The 14074-nt window shown below is 42.5% G+C and overlaps 1 protein-coding gene across 1 annotated transcript in view; it reads right to left on the reverse strand.

Moving 5' to 3' along the window:
• The window catches only part of LOC144500851 (uncharacterized), a 183221-nt gene that overhangs the window by 91111 nt on the left and 78036 nt on the right, over positions 1-14074 (reverse strand). The window contains exons 11-12 of the mRNA XM_078224326.1: positions 13669-13787; positions 12892-12999 (exon numbers count right to left, since the gene is read on the reverse strand). Of these exons, the coding sequence (XP_078080452.1) occupies positions 12892-12999; positions 13669-13787 (227 nt within the window). The remainder of the gene's footprint in view (positions 1-12891; positions 13000-13668; positions 13788-14074) is intronic.

A 14074-nucleotide genomic window follows, 5' to 3' on the forward strand; every position in this document is an offset into this window, starting at 1 on the left:
TCAGTTTCAGATTTTTCCAGGGATGAGACAATAATTGATCCACTTTGGGCTTCCTGTCCAAACAGCAGTACAGAACTTGAATATGCCTGTAAAGAGACATGTTATTGAAGGTTTTCATTTTGCACTCAGCAGGACAAACACAAAACTACAAAACCTCAAACCATCACAACAATTTATATTATGAGAGAGAAGGATGTTAATTGATTAACAAGTCAATTCTGATTGGTTGACGCATTGCCATGGAACAGGGAACTATAGATCCCTAAGTTCTTAGATAATTCCAAAAAGGAGCAAGGTTTGAACATATTACTTTTCAAAGAACAGGTCTCTGCGTACGAAAGTATGTGGCTTCTAGGCAGTGGTGTGCACTGCTGGAGCGGATTGGTGCACCGCCCTGCCACCCTTGATTTCAAACAGAATTATAAACTCAATGAGGCCTGCCAAACCTGGAAATTCAATGACCTAATACTTGAACAATGCTGTAAAACTGTTCAGGTCTCAAGTGAAACTATCAGCAGCAAATCAGAGAGAAACCAGTGATTGGATGAGCAGCAAAAAGTGGGAAGGTAAGTATTGAAGGCAAACTTCAGGGTCTGAAGCACAAGGCAGCCAGAGCAGTGGCGGGGAGACCACGCGAGGCAGCCAGAGTAATTCATATTAATCCCTTGGCTGTGATGACCTGAGCATGTGAAATGCTATATTCCCCGCTCGCAGCTTTACATGGAATTTACAGCACAGAAACAGGCCATCTGGCCGACTCCATCCATTTTGCTGTTTCTGTACCATACAAGCTTCCTCCCATTCTCCTTGTTCACATGATCAGGGTAACCTTTAGCTTCTTTCTTCCTCATGTGTTTATCAACTTTCTTGAATGTATCTATACTAGAATCATAGAATGGTTACAGCACCAAAAGGGGCCATTCAGCACATAACCTTTGATCCATTTCCCTGCAAAGGCAACTCAACTAGTCCTACTCCTATACCTTTTTTACTGAGCTCAGGGAACTTTCTCTCTTCAGATAATTACCCAGTTCTCTTTTGAAACCTTCTCTCTTCAGATAATTATCCAGTTCCCTTTTGAAAACCACAATTGCTTCACCACATGCTCAGGCAGTGCATTCCAGATCCAAATCACTTATTGCAGAAAGAGATTTTTCCTCATATCGCCTCTGGTATTTTTTGTTAATCACGTTAGGGTTCTCGACCTACCTTCTGCCGGTAGGAAAGGCTTACTCTATCCAGACTCATGAATTTGAACATGTCTAACAAATCTGCTCCCAACCTTCTCTTCTCAAAGGAGAACAGCCCCAGGTTCACCAAGCTATCCATGTAACAAAGTCTCTCATTCTTGGAAAGATTATAAATCTTTTCCACACCATTTCTAACATCCTTCACATTGAAGCAGAACCAATATTTTCTGAAGGTCCATAACTTACTTACTTTTGTACTCTGTGCCCATGTATAAAATGCAGGATTCAGTATAATTTATTAACTGTTTTCTTAATCTGTCATGCCACCATCATTGATTTATGCACATATACACCCAGGTCCCTTTGCTCCTGCATTTCCTTTAGAAAAATCCACATAATTTCAAAATAATGTTTTGAAGATTATTTATAATATTTTAGCTTCAAGCTTAATCCAAACAAAATCATTTATTTTTCTATTTGAAACATAAATTAACAGCATTAGGAGTCAGTGCTTTTAACTTCCTGGTTTGCTGTCTACGAGAATGCTTCACTATGATAGGCTGCTCACCCCATTTGTTGATATCACAGCTGTTGGATGCCTGGAGATACTTCTGACAGATTTAAACTGGTGTAAGAGGGTTTAGATTTTAGTTACATCGTTGTGGGCAGCTTTCATCAAGGTGAGCACCATGGCTTCATCACCAGGTGCAAAATCAAGCCAAAGAAAAAGCCAGGCAGCCTGCCTGGTCACGTACAGTCCTCATTCGGTCTCCATTTTACATGCGGCAGGGGAAGGCGAGTAGTCCGGCAGCTTTCACCAAGCAGATTGCTGTCAGGCAGGAAAGGGGTTACCTCCATTGGGTGGTTGGGGGGGAGGGGTACGGTGAATCCCCTGTACCCATTAGAGTCACCACATCTCTAAGAATGACCTTTCTCCACTTTAACACATCTCTGGCCTTTCAAACCTAACTCCTACATCATGTTGCCCCCTCCCCCCCCCCCCCCCCCAACATTCCCATCCCTCCACTCTCTTGGGTCTATCAGCCATTGTCCATTACCACAGGCTTATCTTTAAGTCTGGGCTTCATCAGTTTTCTTCCTCTGGGACTTCCTGTAGTGTGTTTACCCCAGTCCAACGCCGGCATCTCCACATCATGACTTCCTATAGTACCAGCAGTGGCCACCGCTCAATCCTGGTGCCACTGGAACAACAGAGCTGCTGCTGGACAATCAGATTGGTCAGCAGCTCTGTAGAGTAGGATTTCCTCCTAGATAGGGGCGGATGCCCACTCAAATCAATTAAGGCTGCCCCCAGCCGAATATACAGGCCTACCAGCCTCTGATTTCACTAGGGGGACTGGGAATACATCCCCACCTAAAATCCAGCTCTTAGCTTGCATTTGTAAACCAGTAACTGAAAAACAATTTATTAGTTTGGAAGAAGAGTTTATACCAACAACTTCAATCTGTTTTAAATCTCAGCTGCAGGGTACAAGTTAGAAACTTGACTTTTACCTCTGGACTCTGTTTCAGATCCAATCCTGGCTGATAAGTTAGACGTCTTTGTCTGCCAGCTGTAAGCATGTCATAGCTGTGTCAATATTGTTGTGGTAGTGTTCAATTGGTTTTGCATGGCACCAGCTCCGCTATACCAAATCTGTGCGGCCTTCATGCCCACATAGTGCCGGAAACAGACAATGTTCCATTTCAAAGCAAGAATGAGATGAAGAACCTTTGGGACTGATTCCAAGAAGCATTTTTCCACACAATGGGATGAATCACTTGGAACTCATTTGTGGGTGCTGAGTCCATGCATATTGTCAGGTACACATTGGCACAGCCTTCCAGGAGGCAGCCTCCTAACTGGCAACCTAACTTTTGCCAACCTATGAAGGATGGTGTGTGTTCCCGAGGCAGAGGCCTAGTCAAAGGACCTACAGCAAAGGACAGCTGGCAGCGCCACTAGGAGAGGTGGGTAACACTGACAATTACAATGTGCAAAAATATCGAATGTCTTCTGCAACTTTGAGAATGAAGAGGTCCAGAGCTGGTAGGAGCATCAGTTCGGGGTGCGGTTCGCCTTCCACAAGATTGTTTTTGGTCACTGCTGTGGCCGATCATCCTGGTGGTTCCTTCATTGAGGAAAGGAGCTTCTGGCTCCACTAGGCCCCTGGCCTGCTACTGGGAGGCTGCCAACAAAGAGTTGCTGGGCTCCACATTTAGTGGGGGAGGCTGCTCTGACAGCAGGAAGCCGCTGTCTTTACAAAATAGTCCCTTCGTAACAGGCTGTGGACTTTGTTCTGAGCCTGCTACAGGCAGGTTTGCTCATAGGCAGGAAGGTGATAGAAGCTATCCCGATGCAGTTTCCCCATTGTTTCCCGGTCCCTTCCTCCAAACCAGTCTCCACATGACTGAGGAAAATTAGCCCAATGAGCCATGTTTTTGAGAAGTAAAGACCTGAAGTGATTTTAGACCAGTGATAGGCGACCTAGGCTAGTGAGTGGGCTGTATGAGTGGCCCTCAAGATTGAAATTGGGCATGTTTACTAACTATGATCCTTGAATAAGATTGAACATATTTAATTCACGCTGAATAACAAGTTATAGAAAATGCTTAATCATTCATATATTAATAGAACTGTCATCAGGCTTCAAGTGGTAAAATAAAAATAAATATTTACACTTCGATTGGATGCAGAGCAAGCACACGGCTCTCAGTCAATGTTGTGCGCAATCAGCATACACCTTTGCTTTATCTATGCATCACTTCAGTCATACCAGTAGGCAGAAAACTACACGGATGGAAACCAGCAGAAACCAGCAACACTGCGCATGGGCATCAGTCAACAAAATATCTCATGGGCCGCATTCAGAAGCCTGATGGGCCATATGTGGTCCCCCGTGCCAGGTTATTGAGTGTATTTAAGATAGAGATAGACAGGTTCTTAATTGGTAAGGGGATCAAAAGGTTACGAGGAAAAGGTGGGAGAATGGGGTTGAGAAACTCATCAGCCATGTTTGAATTGCGGACCAGACTCGATAGGCCGAATGGCCTAATTCTCCTATATCTTATGACCACTGTTTCAGACCCACATGGATGCTGGGATAGGGACCACAAGCATCTGGGGGTGCATGATAAATAAGTTTCCACATCCGAATGTGTCAGGTAACACTGGAAACGGTCAGCAGGAAGATGGTGAGAAGGCCACCCACTTTATTTAATGAGCACCCCCACCTTCAAGTATACTGGCAAGGGAGGGGGCATAAAATCCAGCACTTCATTACTGAACAGTAATATTGGGGGCAATTCTCCCCCCAAAGATTCTAAGAGTCGAAATTTCATGAAAACTGGAGTAAATCCCGCTGGCTTTTTCAGCGGGAGTTTCAAAACGAATCTCCCACACTCTGTGCACTGCGGAGAGCGTGAATCACGTGAAAATTCAGTGGACGGGACCTATTCCCACTGGAGAGGCCGGCAGCAGAGTGTTGAGTGGGCCACTGCGCATGCGCCGATATCAGCGCATGCACTGATCCGGCCTTCCAATCGCTGGCAAGCCATGCAACCCCTCATCGCTGCTCCTCCGACTCCCCCCACCAATGGATCGCTGGCCCCGCGAACATGTCCAAGCTAGCCTCAACTCCCCCCACACCCCCTACCCCGATGTTCAGCCCTGATCGCAGGCCTCCTTCCCTCTGCTCGTGATCCCCAAGAAGAGTGGCAGCAGGACTCGCCATCCCCACCAACTTCCCCCCCACCCCAGAGACCTCACTCATTGCCCAGTGGGCAGTGCCAAGGTACCCCTTGGGCATTGCCACTTTGTTTCTTGGGCAGTGCCAGGGGGCCAGACTGTCACTGCCAAGGTGGCAATGCCCTGGGGGCACCCCCTTTACCCCGATCCTCTGGGGGGGCCTCAACTGCTGATTTGCTCTAAACTTTCTTTTCATGCAGTGTCCTGCTATTGCGGAGTGTACTGTTAAAATATTGTCCTAAGGGTTGCAGAGTGACTGTATGTTATTCTGCACTATTGCTCTCTGATGTAATTTCCTCAACACCACAGCTGTTTCTGGAGTCAATTCCCAACAGTGCCAATTATTCCATTCACACAACTACAGTTTAGCCAATCGTATTTGAAATATTAGAACATGTATATAAATTCGGCAATAGATAATGGATGATAATACATATTTCGAATAAAAAACAAATAGTTAAGCAGCTTGAAGTGTGACACTTACTGAAGCCACACTTGGTTTCTTTGTGATAGCAAAAAGCCTATTCTCAGCCTTTGCATCAAAAGGTTGCTTCATTCTCCACTCTGTTAAAACAGGATTCCCTCCACCCAGCAGGGACCTCTTAAGTGACTTCCTTCTCTGTTATGAAATTTTTGTCATTTCAGTTACATTTGGAGGATGTTTTGAATAAATTACTAGATCCTCACCAAGAAACAGCTGAAAGTACAAGTCATTACTTGCCTATAAACAAGTTCCTATTCTTTGTGAAGACTCCTGTGGACTAAATTACATTTCGCACAGTAAGGTGTGAGCTGCAGTACAGAATTAAGAAAACCAACAAAACAGCAGCTGTGCAGATATGCAATGTAAGTAGTGTTTGCATTTTAAAGCTTCCAGACAAGCGCAATGCTTTATAACACATTTCAATATAATTTTTAACAAACATTTCATATGTAATTTTACTTTATCACAGTTGAGGTTTTTTTTGCAACATGCCGACTTCTTTCTACTAGACTGCAGAGGTACAGGAGTGGTGAGTGGCATCATTACTGGGATTTGGCTAATGCACTGAGGGAGGCAAAGTCGGAAGGTGAGATACATTGATGTGTTCCCACATAATTTAATTGTTGGCTCAGGAGATGCACTGCAGAAATGATAGAGCAGGTCATCCGTTCAACTTCTCGGTGGTTTTGAAGGAAGAAGGAGAAAAGACTTGCATTCATACAGCAGTTTTCATGCTCAGGTTGTCACAATGTGCTACACAGCTATTACTACTTTTTAAGTACAGTCACACTTGCTTTGTGCACAGCAAAACACCACAAGTAGTACTAAAATAACGGCCAGGGCATTGGAAGAATCCCCTTAAACACAGGCCCATCATGCTTTCACCAGCTCTTTGTTAGAGATATCCAATTAGCTTGACGGCTCAACTTTCCCCATAGCCATGTAATTGTTTTTCCTTAAATTATTTATCTAGTTCTCTTTTGAATGTTACAGTTGAATCTGCTTCTACCACTCTGGACACAATACTAAAAACTCTCTTCGGTACCCTCTCCGAAGCCTGGGCATCCTTGCCAAAGTGTGGTGCCCAGAATTGGACACAATACTTCAGCTGAGGCATAATCAGTGTTTTATAAAGGTTTAGAATAACTTCTCTGATTTTGCACTCTGTGGGTGAGAAATTTGGCTCCTTTGTGATGATTTTCAAGTACTACACGCACCTTCAGAATTCTAAAATGGCGTCCATTGTTAGTCGTGGACTATTGAGGTATATTGCACAAGATGCCATGCTAGTGATGCAACTTGTATGTGTGCACTGAATGTCGTCTAAAAGAACACATGTCAAGCAGATCTCATGTTAATAAGTGTGCAATTCTGATTTGATGTCAATGGGGCCATTTTGGAGTTCAATACTCCAGCTCATGCACTCTGCTCATCTTGCACAGTTGACCCTTTCCCACCAACACTATTTAAAGGCATAATCTACTAATAAGGTTAGTTTCCAGTTTATTTTTCTTGCTGTTGCTACAATTCTACAAATGTTTGATGTCTTCTATAGTTGTTTCATGTTGCAAAAGTCTACATGGAATGATATGGCAGGAGTTGAAGGACCTTTTGCTGACTTCAACATTTCTGCACAAAGCAGGCGCACCCAGACATGGGTGTGCTAAGAAGTGTTTCCCTTGGAATACAGCCTGACTTGAGAATGAATAGAAAGACTGTAGAGCAAGACAAAGTGCTGGAAGAGAGAGGAGGAAAGAAAGGCCCTCAGCAGGCAGCCATATCTGCTCAGGGGCTTGAAGAGTAATTCTCCGACATCAAACTCAAAAGAAGAACTGTTTTTAAAATGTCTGCACTGCACTAAACAGAGATTTATCAGTAAAGTAAAAGTAAAGTTTATTTATTAGTCACAAGTAAGGCTTACATTAACACTGCAATTAAGTTACTGTGAAATTTCCCTAGTCTCCACACCCCGGCGCTCGTTCGGGTCAATGCAACTAACCAAAGATTAAAAGAAATAGTGTGACATGAGATGCAACCAATACGTAATATGTTTGTTTCCTAAGATAACTGGATGCATCGTAACCTCACAGAATCATAGAATTGATACAGCACAGGAGGTGGTTATTCATCCCATCGTGTCTGGACTGGCTCTCCAGATGAGCAATCCTCTTGTGCCATTCTCCTGTCTTCTCCCCTCCGCATTTGTTCTTTTCAGATAACAGTCTATTTCCCATTTGATGTTTCCATTGAATCTGCTTCCACCAGACCTTCAGGCAATACATTCCAAACCCTAACCATTTTCTGCACAAAAAAATTCTCATGTATCACTTTTGTTTCTGTTAGCAATTCCTGTAAATCCGTGCCTCTGTTTTTTTCGTGTCTGCACTGTCTCATTAGTATTTTGCACAATGATTTGTTGATTATCTCAGTTTATTTTGCTTTAACGACTTCTTCATTTTTCAATTCAGATTCTTTGAAGACTCACAAGGTTCATAATATCTTGATCATAGTTAAATCTAGCAATCTGGGAGTAACTGCTGGTACAGGCCCAGAGCATTTAGCCAATTCTGTCGACAACACAAGGTTGTGAAATGAATAGGTCTATTTTCTTAAATACAGGGTTCTCAAATATCACAGAGATCGAGAGTTGCACAGGAAAACAGTGCTTTTCTGCAGACTGAGTCCTTTATCCCTTTCAACCACCTATCTGGGTGAATGCTTCAACTTAGGAGCAATAGACAGGACACAATTTGGAAGTGTGATATCTTTTAGTTCATAGTGAATAATAAGTTATACACAAAACAAGCATTAACCATTTCTTAAGTACCAAAATAACACCACCACTAGAACTTTACATTTTTAGGCTTTGTTTAGTAAGGGAGGAAAATTACAACATTTCTCAAAAATATTGTCTAATGCTCTACCTAAATTTGGTCCAAAAGCAACAATTTGACAATTATTAAAAGTAAAATTCCGTGCCCACGTGCTGTGGTATATGATACGGTTCAAACCATTTGTGCAGAATTCAGCTCCAATTACATTGGCAGAGTATTCAATGACAAGTTCATAAGATATAGGTGCAGAATTAGGTCATTCAGCCCATCGAGTCTGCTCCGCCATTCAATCATGGCTGATATGCTCCTCATTCCTATTTTCCTGTCTTCTCCCCATAACCAATTAAAAATCTGTCTAACTCCTCCTTAAATTTACTCACTGTCCCAGCATCCACCGCACTTTGGGGTAGCGAATTCCACAGATTCACAACCCTTTGGGAGTAGTTTCTCCTCAACACTGTTTTAAATTTGCTACCCCTTATCCTAAGACTATGACCTCTCATCCTAGAATGTCCCACAAGAGGAAGCACCCGCTCCCTGTCTACTATATCCATACCTTTTATCATCTTGTATATCTCAATTTGATCTCCCCCTCGTTCTTCTAAATTCCAGAGAGTATAGGCCTAAACTGTTTGAATTCTCTTCATATGGCAAACCCCTCAACTCTGGAATCAATTAACCTAATCAATCTAGTGAACCTAATTCTTTATGATCAGTATTTTCAACATTTCATCCATGATACTCAAAGGACAGGACAGACAGCTTGCTGCTGATGATGTGTCTGTTCAATGCCTTACAGTTAACTATGGAAAGAAATGCATGAATACAAGGAAGAAGGGATAAGATTGTAATTGATTCAAACTATGCACTATTTCTGGATGTCTAGTGGAGAAGTAGGTCTCGTGGGGCAGTGGGTAGTGTCCCTAACACTGAGCCAGGAGCTTTGGATTTGAGTCCCACTCCAGGACTTGATAGCTACAGAAGGTCCATTCATAATGTGGTAAGAAAGATTGATAATCAACCTGTAAACCCTTCAAATATGCCAATGCCACGCAGTACGAGTGAGAGTGTCTCCTGGTCAGCTGTGCTTGATGTGAAGTGGCGCCTCTCAAGCTACAGCATCTGGCAACAGGCTAGCAGCCTGTTCCAGGAAAAATATAGCCATAGAAACAGACATAAGTACTTTGTCTTTGGCTGCCTCAGGTGTCACTAAGACATGGGAAAACACCAAAGTCCTAAGTGTCGAGTTATGTGCAAGTGCTCTCCTATTGAGTGCTCCTTTTAAGTAGCAACTCGGTGGGATGGAGCATAGGCAGCCTTGAGAGGGTGAAATAAAAACTGAAAATGATGGAAATGTCCAGCAGGTCAGGTAGCATCTGTGCAGAAGGTAAAAGAGTTCACATTTCAGGTCAGTGACCTTTCATCAGAACTGGAGAAGTTTTAAAAATTCATTTACGGGATGTGGCCATTCCAGGCTAGGCTAAGCATTTACCGTCCATCTCCAGTTGCTCTTGAGAAGCTGCCTTCTAAACCACTGCAGTCCTTGAAGTGTAGGTACACCCACAGTACTGTTGGCGAGATTGTTCCAGGATTTTGACCCAGGGACAAGTGAAGGAACAGTGGTATATTTCCAAGTCCAGGCGGTGGTGTTCCCAGGAATCAGCTGCCCTGTCCTTTTAGATGGTAGTGGTCGTGGGTTTGGAAGATGCTACCAAAAGGAACCTTGGTAAGTTCCTGCAGTGCATCTTGCAAATGGTACACAGAGCTGCTATTGTTCATCGGTAATGGAGAGATAGAATGTTTGTGGAAGGGGTACCAATTAAGCAGGCTGCTTTGCCCTGAATGGTGTTGAACTTTGAGTGTTGTTAGAGCTGCACTCATCCAGACAAGTGGAGAGTATTCCATTACATTCCTGACTTGTGCCTTGTAGATGGTGTTCAGGATTTGGGGGGTTGGAGGTTAGTTCTCGCCACAGGATTCCTGGCCTTTGACTTGCTCTGATGGCCAGAGTATTTATATGGCTTGTGCAGTTCAGTTTCTAGTCAATGGTATCCCCCAGAATGTTGATAGTGGGACATTCAGCAAGAGTGCAGGAAAGGTTTACCAGGATGTTGCCTGGCATGGAGGGTATTAGCTATGAGGTGAGGTTGAGTAAACTAGGGTTGTTCTCCCTGGAAAGACGGAGGTTGAGGGGCGACCTAATTGAAGTTTATAAAATTATGAAGGGCATAGATAGGGTGAACAGTTGGAAGCTTTTTCCCCAGGTCAGAAATGACAAAGACAAGGGGTCACAAGTTCAAGGTAAGGGGGGGGCAAGGTTCAATACGGATATGCGGGGGACGTATTTTACACAGAGGGTGGTGGGGGCCTGGAATGCACTACCAAGCAAGGTGGTTGAGGCAGACACACTAGGATCATTTCAGACTTATCTAGACAGCCACATGAACAGACTGGGAATAGAGGGATACAAACGGATGGTCTAGTTAGGAACACATGATCGGTGCAGGCTTGGAGGGCCGAAGGGCCTGTTCCTGTGCTGTATTGTTCTTTGTTCTTTGAATGTCATGGGGCACTGGTTAGATCCTCTCTTGCTGGAGATGGTCATTGAATGGGATGTGTGTGGCACGAATGTTACTTGCCACTTGTCAGCCCAAGCCTGGATATTGTCTCAATCTTGATACATCTGGACATGCCCTGCTTCAGTATCTGAGGATTCACGAATGGTGCTGAACATTGTGCAGTCAAGAGCGAACATCCCCACTTCTGACCTACTGATGGAAGAAAGGTAATTGATGAAGCAGCTGAAGATGGTTGGGTCTCGGACACTATCCTGAGGAACTCCTGCAGTGATGTCCTGGAATTGAGATCATTGACCTCCAATCACCACAACCAGATGTAACATTAAGTACAAAAGCAAGGAATGTGGAAGAACAAACTGAAGTCTGCAATTGGGTGAAAGGCTGCAGAGATTAAATGATAAAAGAGGTGATAGTGTATGACCAGCCTCCCATCCATTGACTTCTTCTACACTTCCTGCTGCCCCGGGAAAGCAGCCAACAAAATCAAGGACCCCACACACCCTGGACATACTCCCTTCCCACCTTCTTCCATCGGGAAAAAGATACAAAAGTCTAAGGTCACGTACCAACCAACTCAAGAACAGCTTCGTCTCTGCTGCCATCAGACTTTTGAATGGACCTACCGAAGTTGATCTTTCTCTGCACCCTAACTATGACTATAACATTACATTCAGCATCCCCTCTTTCCTTCTCTATTAACAGCATGCTTTGTCTCTATAGCATACAAGAAACAATACTTTTCACTGTATACTAATACATGTGACAATAATAAATCAAATCAAAAGGAGATAACAAAATAAGTAAATGAACAAAAGGTGGGTATGGAGGAGATGTAAATAGGAACCAACAGCTCATGATCATCATAACCTCTACCCCAATTTTTCAGACATTGGTGATGATTCTGCCATTATCACTTACAACTTCTTGAGACCCATTTTTGATTCTTCATTTGTTCCATTACCATCTCCTTTTGCCTTGCCATATCAACTTTTTTGGTCATTTAATCTTTCCTGCATTTCATCTTACCACAGATCTTTTCCCTGCTTCTGTATTTGTTTAAAACCTATTACATTTTGATTTGATTTGATTTATTATTGTCACATGTATTAACATACAGTAAAAAGTATTGTTTCTTGTGCGCTATACAGACAAAACATACCATTCATAGAGAAGGAAACGAGAGAGTGCAGAATGTAGTGTTACAGTCATAGCTAGGGTGTAGAGAAAGATCAACTTAATGCAAGGTAAGTCCATTCAAAAGTCTGACAGCAGCAGGGAAGAAGTTGTTCTTGAGTCGGTTGGTATGTGACCTCAGGCTTTTGGATCTTTCCCGAAGGAAGAAGGTGGAAGCGAGAATGTCCGGGGTGCGTGGGGTCTTTAATTATGCTAACTGCTTTGCCGAGGCAGCGGGAAGTGTAGACAGAGTCACTGGATGGGAGGCTGGTTTGCGTGATGGATTGGGCTACATTTACGACCTTTTGTAGTTCCTTGCGATCTTGGACGGAGCAGGAGCCATACCAAGCTGTGATACAACCAGAAAGAATGCTTTCTATGGTGCATCTGTAAATCCCTTGTTCCAGTTCTGACGAAAGATTATTGACCTGCAACATTAACTCTGTTTCTCTCTCCACAGATGCTACCTGACCTGCTGAGTATTTCCAGCACTTTTTGTTTTGATTTCAGATTTACAGTTGTTGCAGTATTTTGCATCTGCCTGTGCCAGTGATATTTCCAGTTGATTACTGGCGGAGGAAAAGACAGCCTTGTACTCGTGATATATATATCCCATCTAAATTATTTCAACGCTTAAGAGCATCAAACAGAATTGCTGCCAATTTTATTTTACATACCACAGATTTTGAGTTCAGCTTCAGTGAACTTGGCTTTCAAGTGGAATCTGAAATTCAAAATAAGCCAAGTGCATATTTCTATCCGTTTTGTTTTGAAAAGTGCATTAATCTGCTTTGATAACTTGAGTCAACGTGTCTGAGCAAATATATGTCATGTATATTAATTTGCACATCAATTGTTTCTCTACCTGATGCAGAGACTTTACCTGTTCATTGAGCTGCTGTAGCAAGCTTTCTTTGTGTTGATTTACGAGGGCTAACTCTATTACAATTTGTGCCATTGACTGCTGAAAGATCTGCTGTTTTCCTGCGAACTGAAAACAAATAGTGCTTAACATCCACATACAGGGTAATGCTGTTTGAAATATTACAGATATTATCCTCTAATGTTTCTACTCAATTTACAACTACAGATGGTCTCACAGATTAAGATTGAATGCAGACATTTCTAACGAGCTGTTGCTTTTCATTATATTGGAAAAAAAAATGTACTCATCATGCTGCACTCCCTTAAATTAACACATCTGTCCTAAATTTGCAGCACTTCAGTGATGACATGATTTAACTTTCACGACGCAGAGTTCTTATTTACAGATCGAATATAAAATGTATTATTGTAACAATGTTTATATTGGCTCAATTAATCAGTATGTGTGGTATTTGAGTCCAGTTTTAAGATTATTTTCTCAAATTAGTTTTAGTACTCTCAAACCCACAAATTCTGCTTTCAGAAACTTATAACTATGCTCTAGAGATTATTGTTAACAAGGTACAGATTTGTATAGGGAGAAAACAGCCCAATGAAACATTGCTGAAAGGGAATTAAATAAAACCGATTCCTCTTCTTATTGAATGGCTCTATACCAGGGCAAGAACTTGAACAAATTGTTGCTGTTAGATCAGCATAATAGTGGAGAGCGAGATACCACGTACTTTTGCAGTGTCACCCTCAAGGTTAAACACGAAAATATCAAACTGCTTACTTCTTTATTTATAGTTTGTATTTCAAGTTCCTCAGCACAATAAGCAGGGTCATCTCTGTTATTCTGGAACTTCTTGGAAGTCAGCCAAGTCTTGTGATTTTCCAAGTATAAATCAAAATCTGTGAAAAACACCAATTAAAAATGAATCGAAATAATCTGATTTCCACCGGTATGATGAACTGTCCCAAGATGGATTGGAACAAAAGTAATGTATTTCGTAATATATAAAGAGAAGATCATTTTTGGGAATGCTTCCAGGTCCGCTTAGGCAAACAGTATATATTTGTGGTCCAACAAGGAAAGAAGCATTTATTGATTTAGTCTTGGGGAATGTTTAAAGGTAAATAACTGACGTGACAACAGGAGACAATGGGAAATTGTGCCTAGAACACAAATTCACTGCACG

Source organism: Mustelus asterias, chromosome 11 (assembly GCF_964213995.1).
Source record: "Mustelus asterias chromosome 11, sMusAst1.hap1.1, whole genome shotgun sequence".
NCBI classification, from domain to species: Eukaryota; Metazoa; Chordata; class Chondrichthyes; order Carcharhiniformes; family Triakidae; genus Mustelus; species Mustelus asterias.